General features: G+C 45.2%; 1 protein-coding gene across 1 annotated transcript; it reads left to right on the forward strand.

Moving 5' to 3' along the window:
* The first annotated feature begins 18,505 nt into the window (after positions 1 to 18,505).
* On the forward strand, positions 18,506 to 26,995 carry LOC143126087 (uncharacterized). The gene is made up of 7 exons (XM_076288007.1): positions 18,506 to 18,706; positions 19,017 to 19,215; positions 20,786 to 21,142; positions 21,903 to 21,929; positions 22,060 to 22,437; positions 23,075 to 23,488; positions 23,747 to 26,995. The coding sequence occupies exons 1-7, from the start codon at positions 18,698 to 18,700 to the stop codon at positions 24,613 to 24,615; spliced, it is 2,253 nt and encodes a 750-aa protein (XP_076144122.1). The 5' UTR covers positions 18,506 to 18,697; the 3' UTR covers positions 24,616 to 26,995.
* The last annotated feature ends 701 nt before the right edge of the window (positions 26,996 to 27,696 follow it).

Below are 27,696 nucleotides of genomic sequence, written 5' to 3' on the forward strand. Positions count from 1 at the left end.
TTATGCAAGTGTTTTCTTAAACCCGCGGGCAGCTCCAAGGATTACTGCTGTGTGTCAGTCTGCTCTGTTTCAAGTAGATATTTACGTGATTTTAGCTTCCACCCGCCTACGTGCACTACGTGGAGTTTGTCTCTACCTAGTGCAGAGCCAATAGCCCTAGGTAACAAAGCAAAGATATAGATAGTAATGTTAGCTAGGTTTAGACAGCAAATTGTGTTCGTGTGTCTGTGTCTGTTTTAAACTAAACAAGAGATTATTTCATACATTTATATTTCATACACCTTTTACTGAAACACAGATTATTGTGATGCTATTTTGTGTCACAGCACTCATAACTTACTACAGTATGTCATCATTGCACACTAAAGTAATTGTAGTGTACCGTAATTAATTAATAAGCATTTGTTGTTTACAGTTTAGCAGGATGTCAGCATCAGGGAAATAAGCTATTCTTGATATGGACTGAGTTTAAAGAGGTGCTGTGATCTGTTTCATTATTTCTCTACTTTTTCTCTATTTGTTTGCATCAGGTAGGTGCATTGGATGCAGCTCACACGAGGATAGTGGAACTGGAGGTGCTGGTGTTGTCACGTGAGTATTTTCACTTCCCTGCTCTTCTACATGCATACACACGCACCCATACACTCCCACATGCTAAGTTGTTAGTAATAATCACTGAATCCGAAATCAAGAAAATACATCGAGAAATATGTCACACACACATGCACGCCCACATGCTGATCAACAGAATAATTGTAAAACAGAAAAATTGAAAATTGAACAAAGCACGCACGCATGCACACACACACACACACACACACACACACACACTATTGAAGAAATACGTCCATAAATGTGGAATGATAAAAAATATCTTATTTGTCTTTCAGAACTTCAATGAAGGACTCGTCTCACCAAATCCTCTCCTCTACACGGAAATGTCTGACTTGGTGTCAGTGACTGTCACACCAGGGAAGGCCAGTGACCGCAAGCTGACCTTGCACCTGGGTGAAATTCCGGTGACTAATTTTTAGTTGAAGTTTCCCCCCAACTTGATGTGAGGTGCCTCGAGATGCTGGTGATGTCTGGCCATTTCACCTCCATCAGTACAAAGTGGGGAACCTGCAAAGGATCAACCACCTGACAATCTAGGCTCGCACCCAGATGTATCATAACGATGCTGCAGTGGGAGACCTTGACCTACCAGAGATCCACGTAGTGGTGGAGCACTTCTGGCTCCAGCCCCTGCCGCATATCTGCGGTTTGCCACGTTCCCTTGAGGATCCTCCCTGCCAACCACTGCTGGGTCTCATCTCTCCTGGCAGCAAGGACCTCATGGCTTGCTGTGAGCCTGCTCTCCACAGGTGGCTCCGGGTGTACATATATATATATATATATGTATTGTTCCATGTTGTGTATTTCTATGATGTCCACAAGTTTTTCAATAAAATATGTTTCTTGTTTACTTGTTACTTTGACACTAACCTTTTATAGGGCATATATAATGTGGATTTCACTCTGCAGCGTCCCAATGTTTTTGTTTTTTAAATGACCAACTGGTTAGGTTACGTTTACTTGAGTGCGTGGCTTGTGCAACAATGTGATTAGAGTCTACCAACACACAAAACAGCATATCCCCGCAGTCTTGCTGGCCGAAGTAGTGTTAGTAATAGCACGGTGAGTGAAACATATTAGCAAAAGTTTCTGAACCTTAACTCGTGGAACAACAACTAAAACTTTTGGGAAAGAAATAAGAGCTTTGTCTTCCATAGTGTTGCAACAATTTGCTACTTATGTGTTTTTCTATGGGGAAATGTTTTGGATATCATACACATTATGGTCATATGACGGACACATACACACAAGGCATTTAATCAATGATATACCAGCTTGCCTTTTACAATGTACCTACATAAAAGGCAATCTTACATAAAAAGCCAAGCTGGTATATCATTGATTAAATGCCTCATGTGTATATCTGTCCTTCATATGACCATCATTTGTATGATATCCAAAACATTTTCCCATAAAACACACCTAACTTTCACAAGTTAGGCTCCTTACTGTAGTCTACACAGGAAGGTGCATTTGTTATTAACATTGCAAGATGCTCAAACATCGCCCAGGTCTCAGACATCGACACTGTTGCAAGTAAGATGTCATCCTTCAATCAACTAGGCTTCAGTGACGTTTAGCACGAAAAACAGGGTAGGTAGCGTTTGTTTGTCAATTATTGATGCATAGCCTACTCTAGACAACGTTTTTGTTGACAAACCATAGCCATTTGTGTTGCATCTTTTTAATATGTTTTTGGCCAACGCACCCCCTTCAAAAAGACTGTTGTAAACAATAGCTATTTCGGCGTACTTGTTCCTTTTGCCCCTGACAGATTCAATGTTCACTACACCTTGTTTGTGCGGCTCCTCGTTTTTTCTAAGAGATGGGTAGCACAGTGATCTCACAACGACACTACCATCTAGGCCTACTACGTTGGAGACTATACAAAAACAACATGCACGTAATAATTTCAAAATAAAATACTGGATCATTTCGTTACACAGCTTTATTGAAGTGCATTTACAAGCTGTGTTTGGATCTGACGTTAGCCACCTAGCTTCTAGCTAGCTGACATCAACATTACCTTCACAAAATATAAACTGATCATGGAACATTCTATATCTACAATCCAATTCTGATGGTTTAGTAGAAGTAGGCTACAGGATAATTTTGTTACACTGCTTTATTGAAGTGCATTTACAAGCTGTTGTGTCTTATCTAGTATTATCCATCTAGCAATCTGGTATTAGCCATCTAGCTAGCTGACTGACTTTACCTTCATATTTATATAAAAATTGTTCATGGAACAATTTATATCCCCGATCCAGTTTGGATCGCTTAGTTTTCGTGTGATGTTCCACAATATCTGCCACCTGTGATAGATTAATATTTGGCAGATGCCGCAAATTCCTTGTAAACTTGTAGATAGCTCTGATAACGTTAGTTTCTCCATAAGACATCGTTAACCAGAAGTGAGTATACGGCTTATCGATATTCAAAATGGCGGCGTGAAATAGGCTTATGGTTAGATTGATTTTAGATCCAGTGAAAATGCTGCCTTGACAACGCTACGTCATGGCTTCGGTGTTCCAAAAAGCCTCTGTCAGAAGTCTGTCACTTTTACAGTCTGTGATAAAACACCTTGTGTACATGTTGTTGAAACGTTATGGATATTAGAAAGTTTTTCAAAAGACCACCCAGCTCCGTTCAAGCAACAGCATCGCCCAGTGAACTGACGGATGGTGTTGTTTCAGGTTGGTGATTTCACGTTAAGAGCTTTCAGTCAGTTAGGCAGGCTAACGTTAGGCTACTTGGCTAGCTCCCTAAATGCTTAATGTTAACGTTAAATGTCCTCGTTCGTCGGCGTAATTTAAGGCAAATTCAGTACTCTCATAGGCTAGCTGCTAGCTAAGCCTACTGCAGAATAAGAAATTCTAGCTCCCAAAACAAAGTGATCCTCGTCTTGTAATAAATTAGGCTACACTGTTTTGAAATGTCAGAAAAACCCATTAACAGTTATCTGCCCATGTCAACTTTTCAGTGTCATATGTTGCACAAAAGAATGTTAACTGTTAGCCTAACTTAAAACCTTGTTGATATCCTATCCACCACCACAGATCTTATAATCCAAGAGTCCACATAAATATAAAAGTCATGTTATGTTGTTTTGGCTGCCTAACTAATTATTAACTAAAAAATGATATATTGAGAGGAAAGGGCCCTTTCCATAAGTGTGTTAATCAAGCACTATGCAGTCTGCATTCATAATCTTGCTTGATTTTATGCACCTGTGTAAAGGGACCTGAAATTACAAAATTAATATAATTTAGAAACGCCTATGTCAAGATGATAATGCATTCATTCTAAAATACCCTTGTATCATGATGACTGGCCATACTGTAATTATATCATAATATTATGTATATTATAGTATAAGATATTGTAATGATCTGAGCCTAGCTGTATGACTGTACTCCCATAATGCTGTGCGTGCGTGTGCGTGTGTGTGTGTGTATAATGTTGATGTTGGTTGTAGTATGAGTAGTGGCGTTTGCCTTGTTGTGTATGTGTTAGCTGGTATGGTCTTTCTTTGTGTTGTACCTCATGTGTTTACCCCGTGTATTGTATGTGACTACCCTGTTTGTGTATCGTGCTTGTTTAATTGACCTCCCTTGTGTTGCCTGTTTTATGACGTTCGTGTGTTTTGGTGCGAAACCAATAAAGACCATTTTGAGACAACCTTGCAGATTGTTACATTGGTGTCAGAAGTGGGATGACGACCCCTACTGGACGGGAGGAGAAAGCTGCAACTGATTACCTGGCGATGATGAGTTTCCTGCCAAGACGGCTCTTCGACAGCACGCTCGCCCATGGCCACCTGCTGAGCCAAGCAGACGGAGCCAGCCTGCAGCGTGACCGTGATGAAGAGACCCGCCCCCGGCCACAGGAGGAAACGAACCGGGCTGATGACAGCATCCCGCCACTTGAACCCGCTCCACATGGGAGCGATGGAAACCGGCCGGTCCTCGGTGCGACGGCGGCGGTAGAAGGGCGCCCCAGCGTAAAGTTGCCCCACTACAATGGCGAAAGGCCGCTGGCAACATACCTGGTACAGGTCCGGCTGGCAGCCGAGCTGAATGGCTGGTCGGCGGAGAGAACAGGCGTACAGGTGGCGTTGGCCCTGGAGGGGGAAGCGCTACAAGTATTAGAAGACCTGCCACCGGCGGAGCAAGTAAGCTGGACTGCAATCGAAGCAGCTCTGCAACGACGATTCGGCCAGAGAATCTTTATCAGCGATGCCAAAGAACAACTCGCTTCCAGACGGCGACACAAAGACGAGAGACTGGGCAAGTTCGCGGCTGACCTGCAGCTGTATGCCCGGCGGGGCTACCCAACGTACAGCCAGGGTCTACATGAAGAGATGGCACTGGAAGCGTTCGTGCGAGGCATCCACCCAGAGCGGCTAAAAGAACACCTTCGCCTGAGTGCCCCCAGCTCGCTGTCCGTGGCGCTCGCGGAAGCCGAACGGGTGGAAAACATCTTCCGCACAACAGAGTCGCGGCATTGCGCACGCCAGATATCGATGGAGGAAGACGGGGAGGAACTGGAGGTGACGCAGCAGACCACGGCACAGCCACCACAACGGCGCCCACGCGAGTGGAAGAGGCCGGCCAGCGGAGACGGATGCCACCGGTGTGGCGAGCCGGGGCACATCGCGTGGTACTGCCCAGCCCCGGCACCCCTCAAGCTCGCACCCCAGCAGTTACTAGAAGAAGGTGGCACGGCGGGAGGGGCTATGGATTGCATACGGCTGGGCCGGCTCGGCCAAACCAGAGGACTGTATGTGGACTGCACGCTAGATGGGACTCGGTGTCGCGCCTTGATCGATACTGGCTCCACCATCTCGCTTGTGCGCCCTGGTCTCTTACCCGGCACGGTGGTAGCCAGACCCAGAGGCTGGGAAAAGACAAAAACGCGCATCACGACAGTTACCGGAGAGCGAGCGGAACTGTATGGACAAAAGTTGGTGTGCGTGTGCATCAACGGTGAGACGGCAAGCCGCCGGCTTTGGTTGGCTAGCATTCAGGATGATTGCATTCTCGGCCTGGACGTGCTAGAGAAATGGGGGGCTGTGGTGGACATTTCCCGGTTCACACTACACTTGGGGACGAGCAGCGTAGTGTTGCACACGGCAGGGAAAACAGAGCATGAAGTGCGGAGAGCTGGCGCGACGAAGAACTCTCCAACTCGCTCCACACAAGTCCGCAGGAAGCGAACTCGCAAAGAGTACTCGTCATCCCGGACTCCGCCCCTCCCCACACAAGCCCGCGAAACTCAAGCCCGCGAAAACAACAGGTCTCATCCAGGTCCGCTTGCTGAGTCTCCGCCCCTCCCCACACAAGCCCGCGAAAACAACAGGTCTCATCCACGTCCGCTTGCTGAGTCTCCGCCCCTCCCCACACAAGCCCGCGAAAACAACAGGTCTCATCCAGGTCCGCTCGCTGAGGCCGCCACTCATCAGCTTACGCCCACCAGGGAGAAGCCAAGAGAGCGGGTTGAGCAAACACCACTCTCCGCTCAGAGAGCGCGGCCCTCTTTAGAGACAAGGCAAGCCGTAAATGAACTCTGCACTCGTAGCTGTGAGGGGCTGAGTGAAGCACAGGGTAGCCAGGTGCGGAGACTACTAGCAGCGTACACCGATATATTCGCTGCAAGAGACGAGGACTGCACCCGAACGAGCCTGGTCCAACACGATATCGACACCGGAAATGCTCGGCCCATCCGACTTCAGCCTCATCGCTTACCGTTCGCCAAACGACAAGCAGCTGAAGAAAAGATCAAGGAAATGGCCGCGGCAGGAGTGATAGAGCCAAGCAGTAGTCCCTGGGCTGCGCCGGCTGTACTCGTCCAGAAGAAGGACGGCTCGTGGCGGTTCTGTGTTGACTACAGGCGCCTCAACCAGGTAACCCGGAAAGACTCCTACCCGCTCCCCCGCATTGACGATGCGCTGGACAGCATTGCCGGCTCCTGCTGGTTTAGCTCGCTGGACTTACGCAGTGGCTACTGGCAGATTGAGCTAGCCCCGGAAGCTCGCCCGAAGACGGCGTTCACCATCGGGCAAGGGCTGTGGCAGTTCCGGGTACTTCCGTTCGGCCTATGCAACGGGCCAGCGAACTTCGAGCGACTGATGGAGCGTGTCCTGGCGGGCATTCCACGAACATGCTGCGTGGTTTACCTGGACGACATCCTGTGTCATGCAACGGACTTCACCGGTGCCATAGGACATCTGGAAAAGGTGTTCGACGCAATACGAGGTGCTGGGCTCAAACTGCACCCGAAAAAGTGCCACCTGTTCCGGAGGCAAACCGGGTTCCTGGGCCATGTCGTGGGGGCCGCCGGAGTGGCCACCGACCCAGCTAAGGTGGAGACGGTGAGGCGTTGGCCTGTTCCACGCGACGGTGCTGAGCTGCGGAGCTTCCTGGGCCTGGCGTCATATTACCGGCGTTTCATTCGGGACTTTGCTACAGTCGCCAGCCCGCTGCATCGATTGACGCACAAAGGCCAGCTCTTTGAGTGGACACGAGAGTGCGACGCGGCATTCCGGCAGCTGCGGAGGGCGCTATGCGAGGCCCCAGTGCTCGCCTTCCCTGACCCTCGACTGCCGTTTATCCTGGACACCGACGCCAGCGACGTGGGCGTCGGCGCCGTCCTCTCACAAGCAGGCGAGCAGGGCGAGCAAGTGGTCGCATACTTCAGCCGCTCACTGGACCGAGCGGAGAAGAATTACTGCGTGACACGCAGAGAACTGTTGGCTGTGGTGGTGGCAGTGCGCCATTTCCGAACCTACCTCTACGGCAAACGGTTCCTGCTGAGAACGGACCACGCGTCACTCACCTGGCTGCTGAACTTCAAGGAACCGGAGGGCCAGCTGGCTCGCTGGCTGGAGGCGCTCCAGGACTACGACATGGAGATTCGACACCGGGCGGGTCGTCTTCACGGCAACGCGGACGCCCTGTCCAGGCGTCCGTGTGCAGCAGACCAGTGCCAACACTGCCACCGGAGGGAGGAGAGGAGTCTGGCCGCGGCTCAACCGGAGCCCGCTCGTCGGCTACAGGCTGCATCACCGCTGGCAGAGAGAGAGAGAGAGTCGCTGTTTTCAACGCCCACCAGCGTCGCGCCAACGAGAGGGTCAACGCTCGCCAACAGCACGCCAGCGAGAGACTCAACGCTCGCCAGCGCCGCGCCATCAAGAGAGCCACTGCTCGCCAGCTTCACGCCAGCGAGAGAGACAACGCACCGCAGCCCAACGCCACAACACAGCACTGCAGAGCGGCAGCTGAGGCCATGGACGCACAGTCGCCGGTGGACGTGATGTCGAGGGAGGAGATCCGGAAGGCGCAATCGGAGGACGCCACGCTTGGCCGAGTGTGGTCATGGATCGAAGCCGGTCAGCGACCGCCATGGACTGACGTATCAGCACTCGATCCAGAGACCAAAGCGATTTATTCACAGTGGCCGGGAATAGTAGCACGTCAAGGACTGTTGTATAGACACTGGCGAGCCCCCGATCGACAATCTGACATTTTCCAGTTGCTGGTTCCTGCTGGATTACGAGCCCGTGTACTGGAACAGGTACATGGGGCTGTGGGGGCGGCTCATTTCGGCATCGCAAAAACTCTTCGTCGGCTGAGAAGCCACTTCTATTGGCCGGGATGCAGGCTGGACGTTGAACTGCATGTTCACTGCTGTGACGCCTGCACAGCGAAGAAAGGCCCCACGCGACGCTCGCACGCTCCGCTGCAGCAATACGCAGTCGGGGCTCCCATGGAGCGGGTAGCCGTCGATATCATGGGCCCACTGCCAGTCACAGAGCGGGGAAATCGCTACGTGCTCGTAGCTATGGACTATTTCACTAAGTGGCCGGAGGCGTATGCAGTGCCAGATCAGAGCGCCCACACGACAGCAGACAGACTGGTCACTGAGATGTTCTGCCGGTTCGGGGCACCGGAAGAGCTCCACAGCGACCAAGGGCGGAATTTCGAGGCGGAGGTGTTTGCTGAGGTTTGCCAGCGCATGGGCATCCGGAAAACGAGAACGACACCTCTGCATCCACAAAGCGACGGGCTGGTCGAACGGTTTAACCGGACGCTAGCAGTGCAGCTGGCCATATTGGCCGACCGCCGACAAAAGGACTGGGACTTACACTTGCCCCTGGTGCTCTGGGCATATCGCACAGCGGTGCAAGAGTCAACGAAATGCACACCGGCAGCTCTGATGTTCGGGCGAGATCTACGCACGCCGGTGGACTTGGTGTTCGGTTCGCCTCCGGAAGCGGAGATTGGAGGTAAGCCAGGGCTGGAATACTACAAGCAGCTACGCGAGAGACTGAAGGGAGTACACGAGTTGGCCCGGCAGGCTATGAGTGAAGCTGGAATACGTCAAAAGCGAGCTTACGATACGCGCTGTCGCGGCCAGGAGTTCCAGACCGGCGATAAAGTGTGGGTGTACTGCCCGGAGAGAAAGAAAGGCATTTCCCCGAAACTCACTAGCCAGTGGGTCGGGCCGTGCGATGTCTTAGAGAAGCTGTCTGATGTGGTCTATCGTGTGAGACTGATTAAGCGTCGGAGAGTTGTGGCTCTCCACCGTGATCGACTGGCCCCGTATCGACCCCTGGCCTCAGCTGAGGGTCGTGGAGACTTTGACACTGACTCTGTGGAACTTGGTGACAATGGAGCTGTGGCTCTAACACCGATCACCGTGCAGCCTTCACCGGAAGTCACCGCCGCGACAGCGGGGCGCCCACAACGCCAGCGTCGCGTCCCAGCCAGGCTCATGGACTGACGTAGGGTAAGACTTGAGTCAAGGGGACATGGACTAAGTCTCGGGGGGCTGTGTAATGATCTGAGCCTAGCTGTATGACTGTACTCCCATAATGCTGTGCGTGCGTGTGCGTGTGTGTGTGTGTATAATGTTAATGTTGGTTGTAGTATGAGTAGTGGCGTTTGCCTTGTTGTGTATGTGTTAGCTGGTATGGTCTTTCTTTGTGTTGTACCTCATGTGTTTACCCCGTGTATTGTATGTGACTACCCTGTTTGTGTATCGTGCTTGTTTAATTGACCTCCCTTGTGTTGCCTGTTTTATGACGTTCGTGTGTTTTGGTGCGAAACCAATAAAGACCATTTTGAGACAACCTTGCAGATTGTTACAATATTATATATATTTGTCACACAGATGAGATCAGGCAAGAGGAAGAAGGAGAATATCAATAATAAACAATAATGTCATATATAACAATAGCCTAATGAAAATAAACAAATACTATAATATACAAACCATAAGAAACGCTTAATTAACTAAGTACATGCTAAACAGATATGAACAGATATTGCCTCTTGAAAGACCCAAAACTATAATTTTACACAGGGTAGTGCCAGTCAGATACCTTGAATCTGTTGAATGTTAGTTTCACATTTTTTAAGTCTCAATGTGTCCATTAGTTTACACAAAATTCACTAGAAGTCATTATTTAAGGGGTTATTTAAAAAAAATATTAAATGGGCTAAGCCCCGAATGTTTACAATGTCTGGCTCCGCCCCTGATCTCACGTTAACGTTGGAGAAAACATAACATAGCCTAGACTATTATATGTGCGAATGGGTTAGCACAAAAGCTGTTGGTGAACGGAGATGCAGATCACTAATTCATTTCTTTGCGCCACAGCCCATGTTCTGCGTTCACTCCAATGAGACAAGTGAAATACATGTTTTTAAAGCCGTTTCATTTCCAGGCTATTTGCTACGATATTTACCTGATATGCCTTCTGTTTTCATGGACAGTTAGAGGAATCCACGTCATTCGTTTATCGTTGCTTCAATCCTACCCACGTTATCTCCAGAGTTTGTAGTTTGTCAGTCAGTTTCAGCCTCTCCTCTAGCTCCTCTACACCCGTTGGGATTTATTACGTTTTGTTACATTTTGTTACACTTTAGAATTGGAGAATACAAAGGGGGCCTCTGCATGGATGTAATTGAAGAGCAGTACGATGTGCTCAATTATTTAGGCTAGCTCCAGAGTAGGCTAATGACGCCGCGAATACGGACACGCCGTTTATTATTATTAATTATCATTATTATTATTAGGAGGCCCCTCATTGGTAGAGGCCCCTGGGCTGAAGCCCAGGTAAGCCCCTGCATTAAGGCGCCAGTGGGTATATATGCCCTATGCTACCCCCAATATTACTACTCTGATATAGGACCTGTGTGGTGGTATATATGCCCTATGGCTACCCCCACTAATACTAATCTGATATGGGACCTGTGTGGTGGTATATATGCCCTATGGCTACTCCCACTAATACTAATCTGATATGGGACCTGTGTGTGTACTGTATATGCCCTATGGCTACCCCCTATAATAATACTCTGATATGGGAGCTGTGTTTGGTATGCCCTATGGCTACCCACAATAATACTACTCTGATATGGGACCTGTGTGGTGGTAGAGCATGCTAACGCTAATACTGCCCTATGACAATGCAATAATACTACTTTGACTCTTCATATATTAATACATGTTTACCTTTTACAGTATTTCAACATCTAAAAGTGGTTCATCACTTACCTTACAGATCTCAGGGCTGGATGCATTCCAGACTGAAAACATAAATACAGCTGGTCATATTATTTGTCGTAAACATTAAATACAGCATATGACACTGACAGGAAGCAACTGTCATCCAACACATATCATCATACTTGAATTTATAAGCTTTTGAAAACAACGACAGGCAGAAAAAAAACACCACCACCACCACCGACAAAACACAATAAAGATGAGAAATTAGTATTTTAGTAAGTAAGACAGAACAATAATTAGCAACAGAATGATAATTATACTACTGGTTGTCTTGCCACACTTGCTAAAAGATGAAGACTGCCTGCTTGCCTTTACAGGGAATGTAGCCCTCATTACAAGTGCAGCGAAAGCTGCCAATGGTGTTGGAGCAAGACACAGACCCACCGGCTCCACAGATGTCGGGCCGCTCCAAGCACTCATCTACATCTGAACAAGAAACAGGGATGGATTAGTTTGCCTCCAGAATGACAGAATCAAGGTCTTCACACATTCACTAGGACAGAGAACCGTCTACCTTTCTTGCAGGTTCGAGTTACACGAAGTGTTGATGCAAAAACGTGAACACAATTGGAACAATTCGGCTTCAATGAAACAATACTGACAATACATGTTTGTAGTGTATGTTGGATGTGCTGTCTGAATAATGTTTAGAATCATATTTTGCATAAGGGCTGTTGTATTCAGTCTAATTTTTTTTACAATTTCTTGTAATGTCTAGTCATTGCCCCCCGGCTCCAAGACCACAACATGTCATGTACATCAGTCTTTATGGGCATTACCTTGGCATGGGTTTTTAGCATTGGTGATTGTCATTCCAGGAGGCTTCTGGTATCCATAGTTACAGACACAGCTAAAGCTCCCATTGGTGTTGCTGCAGCGAGCATTGGGTCCACATATAGAACTGTCTCTCGCACACTCATCTATATCTGTGAATGACCACAAATGTCACAATTATGCAGCACTTGACCATGAATATAAGCCATTGTTGTAACAGTGATACAATAATATTTAAATCACAGCAGTGCATAGCTTACATCTCATAACTATAGGACAGTAATGCTGACATTAGTTTTTCATTTTGATTATAGTGCCATAATGCACTCGCATCAGATACACGGTTTATTTATTTATTCCTTTTAAAAAACCTCAATTCCAGGCCAGTCCTAAATAGAAAACAGTGACTTTCGCTACAGGAGTTTACGTTTAAACCACGAACCCAACTCAAGAGGGGGAGCACATCTTACCTGCACACCCATAGGAGTCTCCTGTTGGTAGAGTCCCTGCAGGAATCTCATAACCAGGGCTGCACACACAGCCACCACTGCTGTCCTCACACTGAGCGTTCACACCGCAGACCGCCACATCACACGACCTGTGACCTGGAGATATAGGACAATGGAGACACATGCAGAAAGGATTGCATGGCAGCAAATGGGGTGCCCTGCATTGTCGAAACATACTTAGGGGCAAAAACGACCCAGGTAGTCTGGTGACCCCGGGACTGTAAAGGATCAGAAGGAGATCTCATTCTCTGAGACTGTGTAGCTGCCATAGTTTGATTCAGTACAATAACTTCCTCTTTCCCATGTACTGTAGTGGTGCAGGTGTAGTGCCAATAATATCAAAAATAAGAGCATTTGTGTAAAGTATTGTGTTTTTTTGTAGTAAATAATCAAAATGTATTTGAAATAAACTCAAATATATCTACCAATAGTGTGTGCTGTCAGTACTATAGATTGCATTAATAAAAAAAAATGTCCAATAGCCTTTGCTTGTAGGATAGAGGTAGTAGAGGTAGAACCCTGCAGGACAGGCCAGCACGTTCACTTCCTCTTCCCCCTGGCAGTTGTCAGGGCAACACAAACTCATGGCTTTGACCCCATCAGCCAGGCCGGGGTGGGTGTCCCCACCACAGAGGGACAGCGGGTATTTGGTTCCACCAGCGCCAGAACTGGGGCAGCCCTCGAACAGGACGTCTCCGCCGACGCCAGTGAAGCGGTACCAGCCTTCTGCCAGGGCGCCGTCCGTTCTGGGCCAGCTGGGTAACGTGGACGTGAAGCCGATGTTGCGCCACGGGTCATCAATGACATGGTGAATATCACACACATCTGCTGAGGGAAGAACGGGTCATCAATGACATGGTGAATATCACAGACATCTGGAGAGGGGAGAACGGGTCATCAATGACATGGTGAATATCACACACATCTGGAGAGGGGAGAACAGGTCATCAATGACATGGTGAATATCACACACATCTGGTCAGGGGAGAACGGGTCATCAATGACATGGTGAATATCACACACATCTGCTGAGGGGAGAACGGGTCATCAATGACATGGTGAATATCACACACATCTGGTGAGGGCAGAACGGCTGGTCATAGACTGAACATATCCAATATTCACCACAACATCCCATTTTCAGCATATGATTATCATGGCCAGGAATTCATGTAGGTTATAACAATATAGGTTATAGGCTATATCAAGTTCATAATCAGGGTAAACCCTGGGCATGTCAGTGAGCTCCTATGTACATGCCCCCTGGCTGCATTAGCCGCTGGCTGTAGCAACACGAGCAAGGTAAAAAACGATTGTTTTCGGGGTTTTTTCATAACGACAGTAGGCTACTCGGTGACCTGGAAAAACAGAGATCTAAGTGAAAACTAGCCCAAATTTCTCCTTTAACAATCCACTCAAGTCATGAGTGCAAATCATTTGTTTCCTCCCACACAGATAACTTTTCCATGTATTCATTTAAATATGTTTTCATCCAAAGCATCTTCTTACATATCTCAATCTCCATTACATTACGAGGGCCAATGTCCCTGGAGCAACTCGGGGTTCAGTAACTTGCTCAAGGGTAGAAGGGTGGAAGCCAGGAATTTAACCCATAATTTTTCTGGCAACTGCATGCTAGCCCAACTCCTTAAGCACTACACTACCCGCTCTCTCACCGTAGTCTGGGCACTCTCCCCACAGAGAACACAAGAGCTCGTACTGGCCCGCTATCTCACCGTAGTATGGGCACTCTCCCCACAGAGAACACAAGAGACCCTACACTACCCGCTCTCTCACCGTAGTCTGGACACTCTCCCCACAGAGAACACAAGAGCCCCTACCGGCCCGCTCTCTCACCGTAGTCTGGGCACTCTCCCCACAGAGAACACAAGAGCCCCTACACTACACTACCCTCTCTCTCACCGTAGTCTGGACACTCTCCCCACAGCCGGTCGTCCTCGTATGTGTGTGTGGTGGAGCACCAGTGGGAGTGGTGGTACGCGCCCGTGCAGCCGTGGTGAGGCGTGCCCCAGAAGTCAAACGGAAACACACAAGGCGATCCGCGGGCATTTCCATTAACAGTGGCGTGATCTGGGTAGAACAGATACATAAATACATACATACAAATACACAAACAAATACATTATATACATATATGTATGTTTGTATCTGTACTGTATATATAAATGTGTGTATGTATGTATGTATGTATGTATACATACACACATTTATATATACAGTACAGATACAAACATACATACAAACACACAAACAAATAAATTATACATAAGCATGCATGCAACCATCCTTACATAGCGTGCATTAAGAAAGGAGAAGGCCTATATCCATCCATTCATCCAACACTATTTGTAATATTCTGCAAAAGAGGGAGTGGGGGTAACTACTTTGCAATGCAATGAAGAGACTAAAGCAAAGTGACAGTGGAAATAAAAGGCTACTGTACAAATTATCAGGGACAGATGACTTCAGTTTCCTTTCCTCAAGCAAAGGTCTCTATTCAGCAACTTGGCCAACCGGCCGTCTATTTACAATTGTGTGTTCCTCATGTTGTGAACTGTGCGGTAGGGAACCAGTGTAGAGTAGATTCTGCTTTCAAACTTATGCTCTCCAGGAAGGGTACATGTATGTGATGGTGGAAGGGGGTACTGTATGTGATGGTGGAGGAGGGGGGGGGGGGGGGTAGAGGTGAGGTGTCATGGAAGCAAGTTAGTGCTCTCTCTTTGTCTACGTACTGTAGATTAACACAGAGATAGTCAAGACAGTGCAAGATCAGTGCAGTAAATAAGAAGGAAAATACAACCCATCAACATACTGGCCAACCACATGCAAAATGGGATCATTCCAAATTCCACCAACCAATTCCACCAATATTACCTAATTTATTCAGTCTTCATGTATTTGCAGTAAAATGCCATTATTCACTACTGTAAGTCATATAACCACAACACATACTAAGAACATACTAAAGCTAACCACTTAGAGTCTACATCATATATATATATAATAATACTAAGCATTTCTGATATGATATATCTGATATGTTGCTGATTGAATCATAAACCACAGTAACGAAGAGGAATGACTGATTCACTGATTCTTCTTTATTAGATAGATAGATAGATAGATAGATAGATAGACAGATAGATAAGTTCACTCAAACATTCACTTTATATCACTCTGATGGGTAAGTACCATTCAGTGGTCTGAGATGGACCACTCCATGAGAAATGTCAGAGAAGCTTTCTCAGCACGACATCTCCAACCATATCACCAGAAGAGACTCAACACTGTTGTTGTATGTGTCTGTTAGCATTTCCTTTTTAGGCAGTGGACTCAACATCATTTTAGACTATTTCTATTGCCAGCTATTTGTGATGAAAAAACTGATACTTACATAGAAATATGACAGTCCTCATTTTGTTGTGCTTCAAGCACCTCTTGTTGGGCCTGGCTGCCCAGAAGAAAATAAAATAAACTCTATACCCTCTCAGGGCACTCCAAACATACACTTAAGGACTCATGACAACCAAAGTGAACCAATCACTCGTTCTGACCTGGGTCCTACCATGTGCCCTATTGAATCTCTGAACGAACTATAATAGTGCATTATAGCCCTTTTAAATAATCACATCCACAAGGAGGACACTTCCCTTTTGAATGAAGGCCATTTCACAGAAAAGTTACGAGAGGTTGCCAAGTATAACCTTTTCCCGTTAATGGAGAAATGAACTATCATCCTTGTTTCTTTCGTACCCTCAAATAGGTAATTTTAATCACAATTGCTGAATGATAACCTGCTAGAATGATGTCACACATCAAATGTACAATAAGAGAGATTCGGTGTTTGAAATTAGGTTTAAGGCCCATTCAATATGTATGGGAAACTAATGAAAGAGGTGTTAACCGTGACAAGTATAAAAAAAGCTCTCCGAACTTAAAAAAATGGAAAATTAAATATCTCACAATCAACTTCCAATTAATAGTCTACCTTTCATAGGACAAATGTAAACAAACAACATTGTGATTTCTGACCCACTTTTCCTTATGAGGGTTATGAGGGTGCTCCATATATGGCTATTCTCTCACTGGTTATGAGGGTGCTCCATGGGCTAGCCTCTCACTGGGTTACGAGGGTGCTCCATGGGCTAGCCTCTCACTGGGTTATGAGGGTGCTCCATGGGCTAGCATCTCACTGGTTATGAGGGTGCTCCAGTACGCTAGCCTCTCACTGGGTTACGAGGGTGCTCCATGGGCTAGCATCTCACTGGTTATGAGGGTGCTCCAGTACGCTAGCCTCTCACTGGGTTACGAGGGTGCTCCATGGGCTAGCATCTCACTGGTTATGAGGGTGCTCCATGGGCTAGCATCTCACTGGTTATGAGGGTGCTCCAGTATGCTAGCCTCTCACTGGGTTACAAGGGTGCTCCATGGGCTAGCCTCTCGTTGGGTCACACAGCCTCAACCACTTCTGCATTCCTCTCCAACCAATTCCTTGTTATTGTCACCGCACAATGAACTCCAAGTAGGTTCACTTGCCATATGCTGCTTAAATAGGCCTACTTGTCTAGCATAGTTCCAACTGTACAGAACTACAATGACACTCAGTACACTGATCTAGATCTCACCATCCTCAGTGACAAGTCTTCATTCTACATTACCTGTTTAAGAACCGCCACATTTGTTGAGGGCACTATGTACAGTAGCCTAAACAAACACAACTGAATGAACTTTGAGTGCTGTGTTTTCAGAGTGTGAGGGAAGCACACCAAGGAATCGATAGCCAACAGGCTCTCCTGCACATGTTCAATGTTCTGCACTATGTCCTGATGACGACAAAAATATTGTCACTTAGAAGTCAAGTACAATGTAACCTCTTACATTTGTTAAAACTTTTTTTTAAATGTAATACAAACTCACTGCTCTGGTTTAGTGTGTGCTTCACCTCACTGTGTGTTCACTAATTAACAGACAGGATAAATGCAGAGACCAAATTCCATGTATACTTGGCCTAGAAACCTGATTTACATTTACATTAAACAAAACATTTACATTTAACAAAACACCGTGCCACCAAACATTGTATAGCACTTGGGTTCCCCGAGTTTTTCTCTTCTTGATGGTGGACTTCAATCTGAATGTTTGTAGTTCCCCTTTTTAATTTATTCTCATATCTGTTAAAAGACAAATTCAACAATGTATTGAGATATTTAAAAACATATCCTCCATTATAATTAGATTAAATTATTGCAATTACTTATAGTAATAAAGACAACATTCATATTATTGTTGTCTTTAACACCAGGATTTATTTTCTCAGACTACTATTGATATTTAGAATGTCAAAATTTAGCTTTCGTATCCAGGGCTGTGTTCTATGTGTGTATGATTCACCATGTGTAATACATACTCACACTGCAACATGGTAGCATAGACCTATGGTAATATATTAACAAAAAAACATTCACTTTGGGCATTTTATGTAAAAGACGTCATGCCAAAAGACAATGAAAAGCGTTAGGCCTACTGACGTGGGAGTGCCTTCTTGATTTATTGTAAAGAAAGAGAGAGAGATAACTCACATTACATTATAGTGTGACAGTGACACCCCATGATATTTTGTTGGGGCAAAATCTGTTTGACATCTGTGTTCAAACAGATCAATTCGTATGTACTTAAATAAGGAACAATTGCATCCCTTTTATTGTTTTTATTCTAAATCTAACTTTGTGAAATGTGCTTGGGACAGTCACGATATGAGCTTTGTTTGGAATTTGTGGAAAAATAGGAATATGAATGTCACGAATGCTCTGTATGTTCATATAAAACAGCATTTTCTGAAGAAGAAAAAAATAAGACCACATATCTTTGCAGATTTTAATATTATTTAGTTATGTTTGACACTAGGGACCAAAAAACGCCACCCTTCAATGATTTACCTGTCGCGCGTTTTAAAATTATGTTTGTCCCTTATCGCGGCTGGTAGAAAGCAGAACAAGTTCAGCGCACACCCGAGAATCTCAGCTGGCGGGATATTTGGAGAGAATGATATCTCCTGTAACTCCTTTGGAATGTCTGCCTTGTAATTAGTTGCAGTCAACTTAACATTAAACTAATATCTTACCTAATAGCCGATCTTACATTTGTAACCTTCGGATCAACATTGTCGCTAACGTGAGCTTTCCCTGCACCAACCAGTCATAATGGACGAAGTAAGTCATTAGTCTTTATTTTGGTATCGTTAGTCTACACACTTTGTAGCTTATATGTCTATTTTTCTGATTCGATTAACTTCTAAGACAGTCCACATCAACTGTGCATTGATAGCATGTCTGGATTATTGGCTAACTATCAGAAAATAGCCTAATGTAACTTTGTTGTTCAAGTTAGTTGCCTTTATCAATGCAATGGAAACTAATGTATCGAGGTGGTTAGATAAGCGCTAATGTTAATCGACCATACTAGTTATAATTTGGAACTGGGTAGCCTATTGTTTAGTCTGTCTTGTAATTTTTTCCACAGGAGTTGGACTGCAAACCAGTTGTTACGCCCACTTGTAAGATTGAACCGGACTCTTTGGAACCGTTGGAGGACAAACCTAACATTGATGGTCCAGAAATGCAACATTTGGGAATTAAGGTGGAAGTAATTAAAGTAGAAAACCTAAAAGAAGAAGAGGAAGAGGAGGTGGATGTGGACAACATATTGGATCCCGCGCACAGTAAGTAGCCTAAAGAGAGCGCGACCGGTTGTCTTTTGACTGAACAGATCAGTTAAAGTTCTAGATAACACAACAGCTACAACTTCTCAACTTATTCATGTGCATAAGTCCTAATTCTAGAAGTCACACATTAACTGTATGCTTACAGTTCTGCTACAGTACAAAACACATTCACACACCTGCATCACAGTTGAATTTCCCCTAGGGATCAATAAAGTATCTATCTATCTATCTATCTATCAAAACAACACAAGGCCCACTTTCTCAAATCCTTCATTACAATGACACAAATCCCATGCAATACAATTTATGATTACACTCACACTTTGGGTATAGTTTCATAGACTATGGTGCGAAACATAGTCAGATACCCAAGAAGGGAAGACATGGCCGTGTTTCCCACAGAATTAAATTCTATTTGTGGTGGTAGGTTTGCAGAATTAACTTAAAAGCAACAGTTTTTAACAAATTAGCACAGCGTGGTTATGATGCTAACCAGATTTAAGCACAATTTAGTACAACCTGGACAATCATTGTGTGGTGGTCAATGTTGATATTGTGGTGGGCCGCCACAAATAAGTCAATGTATGGGAAACACTGCATGGGCACTACAGCAACTGTAGCAAAACTGAGAGTTTATGAGTCTCCTGATTTGTGACTTGTAGGATTTGTGCACCTGCAATAAAAAATGGATAAGAATCGAGACTCAAATTGAGATGAAAGTCATGTCATTAAATTGAATAATTGCTATTTTTAGAATGTAAATTACAACATTACTATTTGAGGTCCAACAGCAAAGATTGTGAAACAAATTTCAGAAAGTAACTGCGCCATTACATGTATGCTGATATGGCATGTAACGTTACATAACTTACAAGCACTTTGTTTGAAGCAGGTTGAACTACATATTTTGCCACTTCTCTCTGACTTCCCTGATTCGCTGACAAAGCAAATCAATATTACTGAATGTTTTTCCAATTTAGTGTTGAATGGGTGACACATTTCACCAAGCCTTCAGGCCACACACAGTCAAATGATGTTGGTGGTCAAATGTTTTATTGGTCATTTGTTTTCCTTTTGCACGTTTTAAACGTTGAATTTCCCCTTGGGGATCAATAAAGTATCTATCTATCTATCCATCTATCTAAAATAATATTTTATCTTTTGTTTTTAATTGTCTAAAATAGTCAGGTTTGCTCTTTTTAAGATGTATCCAATAATTAATTTTTTTTATAGATTAAGATTATATCAGATGATAGAGGCATTATTCTACCCTTTTATGTATTCTTAAAGCAACATAATATAGTTCTTTTTGTTTAATATTATGGCTCCAAACTAATTTTTATGATACGTGGACATATAATAAGCAGAATTACATCTCTTTCAATACCAATTCGATAAGGCATGGCATGGATCACTGACAGAGTTTGCTTACATGAAGACACTAAGAAAAAGAAACATAATTGTCCTGTGTGTGTTTGTGCATGTGTGTGTTTGTTTGTTTGTCTGTGTTTGTGTGCGTGTGTTTGTGTGTTCTCCCCACTTAATGGACCCCATATCCCGTTGCTAGCACACAAAAAGCGTTTTAGCCGCGAGGAGGAGTCGATACTGTGGAGGGAGGTGCTCAGTCACTGGGACGAGCTCTTTGGACAGCGGAGCAACCTGCTCCCCAGGGTGGGCCGAGGTTCCGTTTGGAACGAGGTGGCCGCCGCCGTCCAGGCGTCGTCCGGGGTGGTGCGGGACGGGGAAGAGGTCCGCAGGAAGTGGTGCTACTTCAAGAACCAGCTGAGAGCCAAGCTGGCGGTCATTAATGCCTCTGGAGAGGAGGAGGAGAAGCCTGGGGCAGGCCTCAGTGAGTTGGAGGCAGAAGTGGCCATGAAGATGAAGGAGACGACCAATGGAAGAGACGCCGGACATGAGGTCGACGGTAAGCGCAAGAGATGGCCTATAGAATTAGAATGTAAAAGTATCTTTTTTGTTGTGTGTTTTCTACCAATGCTTGCAGTAGTTTTGTTTTTTTACCCTTGTTTGCTGTGTGTACACTCAAGCTCTGAATTAGGTCTTCAAGATGGTCAGAAACAGATTTTGTTTGCACCACCACATAAAAGGGGTTCACATGTACAGCCTTGTTTATTGTGCTTCAGAGAATGATGCCATACAGATTACATATATAATTTGCTGGCAGCTGCTAGCTAAGTGGTTGTTAGTGTGTTTATAGCCTTGAGGTGTCAAATATGGAAAGCTTCAAAGTAGCTGGCCAAGTTGAGGGGAGCAATCTGAAGTAGTAATTTTCTTTGCAGATCATAACTGGGTTCTTATCATGGTTAGCTAGACTGATGCAGATCATAACTTGGTTCTTATCATGGTTAGCTAGCCTGATGCAGATCATAACTTGGTTCTTATCATAGTTAGCTAGACTGATGCAGATCATAACTTGGTTCTTATTGTAATTAGATTGACGGATGCAGTTCCCATAGTATTTGCATATTTTTAGATGACTTTCTACATTTTATGATTCTTTTTATCATCTCACCTTGGAGTCAAACTGTAATTACTTTACTGCTGAGATTGTTTGGAGATGATGAATTTGTTTATTGATAATGGCTCACTAATTATAAATACTGAGTTAATTAATTATAACTACTGCACTAATTATACACTGTACCCCCCCCCCCTCTCTTTTTTAGGATTGCCACAAGACCATGACAAAACATGTAAGTTGTTTCTCTTTATTAAAATGAGGTCAACGCTTGCTTTATGTGCCTTATGATCTATTTATGATCTACTTATTCACCATGTCAAATGCTCACTGCCCCAGTACTTGACTCGTGCCATGTTCTCTAGGCCAGGCCTACAACAAGCGCTTCAGCAAAGACGAAGAGGAGATTTTATACAAGGAGGTCCTTCGTCACTGGGAGGAGCTTTTCGGCGGGCGCCACAACCTCCTACCTCGCGGCGGCCGCACTGCCATCTGGAACCGCATCGCCGCCAAGATGAACGCCAGCTCCGGGTCGATCGTGGCCCGCGACGGGGAGGACGTGCGGAAGAAGTGGGGCCACCTCAAGAAGCAGAAGCTCCATGAGAAAGCCGCGCAGTCGGGGGGTCTGCAGCCCACTGGAGAGCATGGGGGGGCCGACGGAGAGGACCTCAGCCTGCTGAAGCAGAGGATCGTGTCCAGGATGAAGCAGGATGCAGCTGAGGGCAGGACAGGGACGGGGGCCAGTGAGTATCCCGTCCTGCTGGTTTGGTTTTGCTTTTAGTCTTTTGCTTGCCTTTGTCCAAATAAAAGCCCCACTGACAAAACATTTGGGTTACTAAGTACAACAAGGGCCTGTGGCCACCTGGTGGTTCACAAAGGCATTGTAGGTGAGACCTGACCAAGATTTTAATAATGTAGTTTTCACTGTGGAAATCATTATTTTTATTCAGCACTGACAACACCTGAAACAGAATGTCATATTTTGAAAGAATCAACTCGAGAGCTATGACAAAAGTAGCAGTGCTTGATTTGTCTGAATAGAGATGGACAAAGTCTCAAAGACATTTTTAGAAATTACTACACTGATCTGATTGAACAGTGATCATGCCTTGCAGTCGACATCAGAATCAGAATTTTCAAGGACAAAATAAGGAATCTGACTTGGTGAAATGGTGCAGGACACATTAGAAGTATTTAAAACATGTCTCAACTGTAAATAAGGCAAATTTTCTAATGTTTGAATAGACACAAATGAGAAAAATGTAATAATGTCTGTACAACGAAACTCCTCTGTCGGCTCTTACCTAGTTAGCACACTTGCCCAACCTCAGTAACGCCCGTTTCCTGATCTCTCCTTTCTCTAAAACCTCCAATCTCCAGCCTCCAGTCGGCGTTTCTCCAAAGAGGAGGAGGACCTTCTCTACACGGAGATCCTCCACCACTGGGAGGCGCTGTTCGGCGAGCGCAACCAACTCCTGCCGCGCGGCAGCAGCGTCCCCGTTTGGACACAGGTCACGGCCAAGCTCAACGCCGCCGCCACTGCGACCGCCACCACCACCATCACGCTGGGAGCCCGGCCCCGGGACGTGGAGGAGGTGCGCAAGAAGTGGAACAACCTGAAGAACCAGCTGAAGGCCAAGCTGGCGCCCGCCTGGGCATCGGACGGCCGGGGTGGAGGTGGGGGTGGCGTGCAGCAGCAGGGGTCTCCCCAGCTCACGCCGCTGGAGGAGAGGATCGCCCGCCGGATGAAGATGGCCATCGCCGGGGCGACGGGGATGCCCAGTGACTGCAACGGTGGGTGGAGTTGTTCGGTTTTAATATGAACTTCTATTTTAGAGGAAAAAAGAAAATTCTGCTAGATATTAGCATAAGTTATTTCCACTGATTTATGTAGCAAAAGGTGACTGTAAGGCTAAGCATGGATTGATGTAGCGCATGACTTAATCCCATGATCCTGGATTATGTGTATGAATGCCCTAGATCATCACCAATACATTAAAGGTGATTATTGTTTATTGTATATTTAGTTTGGTTGTTTTTATTCCTATGTAGGGACGTTTCCTGATGACCCCTTGCGGACTGACGAGTTCCACTCTGACAGCTCCAACACAGAACACCTGCTGCCGGACCTCCAAGCTCCTCTTTCTCCTCCTCCTTCTCCTCTTCCATCTCTTACTCCTCTTCTCCCTCCATCCTCGGCGATCACGTTGACGCCCCAAACCGTTCAGACGCTCCTGAGCAAGCAAGAGGAGGGCAACCGCCTGCTGACCGAGGCGCTCCGCGTCCAGACGTCCAGCCTGGAGGTCCAGCGGTCGTGCCTGACGGCTTTGCAGGAGGTGCGGGCGGCGCTGGTGGACCTGGTGGAGGTCCAGAAAGCTCATCATCTGGAGCAGGACAGGAAGAGGAAGTCGGCCGAGCGACTAGGAGCTGGACGAGCTTCCCTGGGGCCCTGGCATGAGCGTCACGGCACTGGCGAACCCGAGGAAGCTGCTCGTGTCGATGCAGTGCAAATGTTAGGTTGGTCAGTTGTGACCAGCAGCAGCACCATATTTGGTTCCTCGAGCTGCACCACTGTCACACCAAACCCCACTCTACCACCCCCAGCTGCACCACCACCACCCTCCTCGTCTTCCCCCATGCTACCCCAGGGCTCCTCTCTCCTCCTGGGCGTTCCTCAGCAGCAGCAGCCACCCTCCCCTCCGGCTGCCCCCTCAGCTGCGGTTCCCCCTCAGGCTCCAGGGCCTTCAGCTGCGGTTCCCCCTCAGGCTCCAGGAGGTGCAGGGCTTTCAGCTGTGGTTCCCCCTCAGGCTCCAGGGCCTTCAGCTGCGGTTCCACTGCAAGGTCAAAAGAAAAAGAGAGGACGACCGCCCAAGACTTTGGGAAGAGCTTTTCCTTCCTGTGGAAAAAAACAAAAGATCTAATCAGACTTAGAAAGAATGAAACCTAATAGTATAGTCATCAGGTCCCTTTCCACAGGTGTATTAATCAAGCACCATGCAGTCTGCATTCATAATCTAGATGCTTGATTTTATACACTTGTGGAAAAGGACCTGATGAAACCCATGAATAGACATAATCATGAGCACAATATGAGGTAATATTAGCCTGATGTAGTCATACTCAATTCTAGTCAGAATATGAGTCTGATACTGCTCCATTGGGACGTAATTATGGGGCGTGTTTCAACCGATTCAGGGGGGGGATGCCTCTGCACTCAATTGGATAGACCTAACCAATCAGAGCAACAAAATAGCTTACCGTGAGGTGTAGGAAGAAAACACACGAACCATCCTTCTTCTCCTATATCCCCTCCGTTTTTAAAAATAATTCTGTTGAACAGTGATATGCTACAAACATGTTAAACAGCTGGGAACGGCTGTCGCAAATCCCTCGAACAGGTGGTCAATCAGATTTCAAACGAACGAGGGAACATGTGGCAATGCAACAGCGCTGTTTTCCCTTGATGAAAGTGAAACCATGAGTTTTCCCACATCTCAACTTAGGTCAAAGTTTTCAGAAATAATCGTTTTCAGTGATACAACCTCATTAAATAATATTAATTTTCCATATGGGGTCTTAAAAGCTATGTATCCTTCTAGCCACAGCGTTTTTGTTTCAAACATAAGCCTAATCTAAGCGTGCTCAGATGATGTGATAGACCAGGCGCTGTTGCTCACCTGTCCATCATCGTAAAGCCTGATTTGATTGGTCCGCCCGATATAGGGCGAGCATACTTCCACCACAATGGAGCAATGCCAGACCGAACTTCCTGACCTCAAATGTTGTGGGCGGGACTAAGTTCGGAATGGCACCCAGGCTAAGGTAATATAATATCCCAAACTATTTATAACATAAATAAAGTAATGTATGTGTTCTATGACAAAGTTATTTTGAGAAGGCTGCGAATGGACACAATTCATAGCATTTAATGTGACAAAACGGTAAAACAACAAAACTTTTTTTTTTTTTTTCTTTCATTTTGCTATTTTCTGGTAGTAGAGTGGGAATTACCACAGAGGTTATGTTACTATAATGTTTGGACCACAATACAATAACAAAGACATTGTACGTTTTATAATACAATGGGCTTTGAGATCCAATTCTGCAAAGCATTGAAATCTGTCTACCATATACTGTAGGGCTATTACATGTTGTGTTAAGTCTCGGTGGCCATCTTTGCACGGTAGTATAGTTCTTGAATCTGATTTTTTTTCCATGAATCAAGAGAAAAATGGGATCTTGTGCCATTTTGAGGATTTCAGAAGCAAGTCGGTTATTGCTTATCATTCGCATAAATGTATTAAATATATTATAGCCTTAGCCTAAAGGTCAGGTAATCCGGGTCTATCTACAGCACTCATTTAGACATTGGCAAACGTGATGTTTGAACTGGAGTCACCAAGTGCCTGATATGTAGTGTGGGTGAGGGAGGGAAAAGGATGATTGATTTTTAATTTTGTTTTATGTTTATCTTGTTTTCTACACTACAGAATTCAGTGTTTGCTTTTGTATGGTAGAATTGATATGGAGTCCTATCACAGCACTTAAGTCCCAGCTAGTCCAATCTGCTGGATCTGTGTCATGGGATCCAGTTGAGTTGGACTGAGTTGAGTAGGCTAAAGAGCTAAATAATGCAGGGGAGTCTGACTCGACTGCCAGCACCTCAGAGACCCTCAAAGTCACTGTTTCAGAAATGAGGTAGCCTATGGCATCAGGCACATTAATAAGATGGGGTGATTTTGAGAACTGTTGGTGAAGGTAAACTGTTGGTGAAGGTGATAAGACTTCTGTATAGTATATATACAGGCAGTTGGGCAGAATGCAATTGTAAGACTAAGCAAATATTCCTTTAGTGTCTCATCAAAACTATGTTTTTATTTTGTTGGACTGTAAATTTAGCCTTTTACGCTGTATGTTTTACGAAAGCAGATACTTTTATGCAAAGCTTGCATATTTGTGTAAGCACTAACCCATAGATGTTTTGTATTTTATGAAAACTGAAAAAGTTTTTCTCAGTTGGTCTTTGTCAGTGAGCGGTCACTGTGAGAAAGTCACATTTGTTAGATAGATGTGTATGCACTATGCAAAATGAGACAGAATTGCACAACACTTGACCCCCCCCCCCAAAAAAAAAAAAAGTGGTTTGTATTTGTATTTTCAAAAAGAAATATAAAAACAAGATGCTATAACTACTAATGCTATTTTATTTAGTTTTACTTTGATATATTTTATACACAGTTTGATACATTTTGTTTGCAGTTTTGATAAAATTTTGTTTTTGATAAAACAAATCCTTACTGGGCTCCACAGAGTTGAAATGATTTTGACTTTAATCATTCTGTTTCTGTTTCTGTTACAAATGTGTTTTTCCATTTTTATAAATAAAGAATACAGATGACAAACATTTATGTGGGGGTTGTGTTTATTTTAGGTCTTAAAATAGTCATACTTATAAATTCTCTTAACAAGAATACTTTCAGAAACACTAACAAAAAGTCAGTTAAGCATATACAATATCTGCCACCGTACAAACCACAAAAGTGTGTTTATTGCCGATGGACTTTGTATGTGGGAAAGGAAAATGAACAAACTGCTCTCTCACAGTCCCCAAGCTACTATGGGGTCATTCAAAAACACAAAACCTCTACAGTATCTTGTTCATTTACGTTGTTTTAACTTGTCAACTAGGGGCCCTGAGAGCAAATCTTCTTTAGTGCTGCTTTCAGGTAACTTCATCTCTGTCCTGAGTTAGACTGACATAATGAATGTGTTTGAATTGTGTCTGCTACAGTTCCCAATGTGATGAAGATTAAGGAGGAAGATGAGGATGATGGATATGATGAGGCTTTGATGGGACCAGGTCAGTACAGATAGCTAACAACATGAGCATGAATGCAGTTCTGAAACGGGAGACGAATGAGTGTTTTAAACCTAGTTTATGGCAGTAGCCTACACTGCTCAAAAAAGGGAACACTTACAGTTTTTCACAATTGCTAAAACAC

Source organism: Alosa pseudoharengus, unplaced genomic scaffold (assembly GCF_046254945.1).
Source record: "Alosa pseudoharengus isolate Yale_2024_CS ecotype anadromous, Long Island Sound unplaced genomic scaffold, YU_APseudo_1.1 YU_APseudo_1.1_scf_1, whole genome shotgun sequence".
Classification (NCBI taxonomy): domain Eukaryota; kingdom Metazoa; phylum Chordata; class Actinopteri; order Clupeiformes; family Clupeidae; genus Alosa; species Alosa pseudoharengus.